The sequence below is a fragment of the Buceros rhinoceros genome, unplaced genomic scaffold (genome assembly GCF_000710305.1).
Source record: "Buceros rhinoceros silvestris isolate BGI_N320 unplaced genomic scaffold, ASM71030v1 scaffold37515, whole genome shotgun sequence".
Classification (NCBI taxonomy): domain Eukaryota; kingdom Metazoa; phylum Chordata; class Aves; order Bucerotiformes; family Bucerotidae; genus Buceros; species Buceros rhinoceros.
In genome coordinates this window covers 1-355 of record NW_010415234.1, presented here as the reverse complement: position 1 = coordinate 355, position 355 = coordinate 1, and the positions used below count along the sequence as shown (strand labels likewise).

The window sequence follows — 355 nt, the reverse complement described above, 5'->3', positions numbered from 1 at the left end:
TTGGCCACGGGTTGCAGGGAGCGCTCCAGGACGATGGCCGCGATCACGCAGGCGTTGCCGGTCACGGCGCACAGGATGAGGGTACCCAGGAGTAGAGAGGTGAGCAGCTGGTAGCTCAGGGTCACCTCGGCGGGGCCGGGACCGCCTGCACCCTCGGGGGAGCGCTCTGGGGAGTTAGTGTTTTTAGCCTCATCCATGCCGGGCGGGGGGATCGCTTCAGGAGACGGGCATGGGAAGAGGCGCCGGTCACTTGTGCGCTTCCCTGGCAGGAGGCATTGGCGCCCCGTGTGCTGTGGCCACGCCGGGCACCCCCCTTCGCCACCTCTCACTCCCCTATATAGCGCGGCGGGAGGCG

The 355-nt window shown here is 68.5% G+C and overlaps 1 protein-coding gene across 1 annotated transcript in view; it reads right to left on the bottom strand.

Annotated features, from left to right (window-relative positions):
- The window catches only part of HTR1A (5-hydroxytryptamine (serotonin) receptor 1A, G protein-coupled), a 1,455-nt gene extending 1,258 nt beyond the window's left edge, over nucleotides 1-197 (bottom strand). The window contains exon 1 of the mRNA XM_010137362.1: nucleotides 4-197. Within this exon, the coding sequence (XP_010135664.1) occupies nucleotides 4-197 (194 nt within the window). The remainder of the gene's footprint in view (nucleotides 1-3) is intronic.
- Between the last annotated feature and the right edge of the window lie 158 nt (nucleotides 198-355).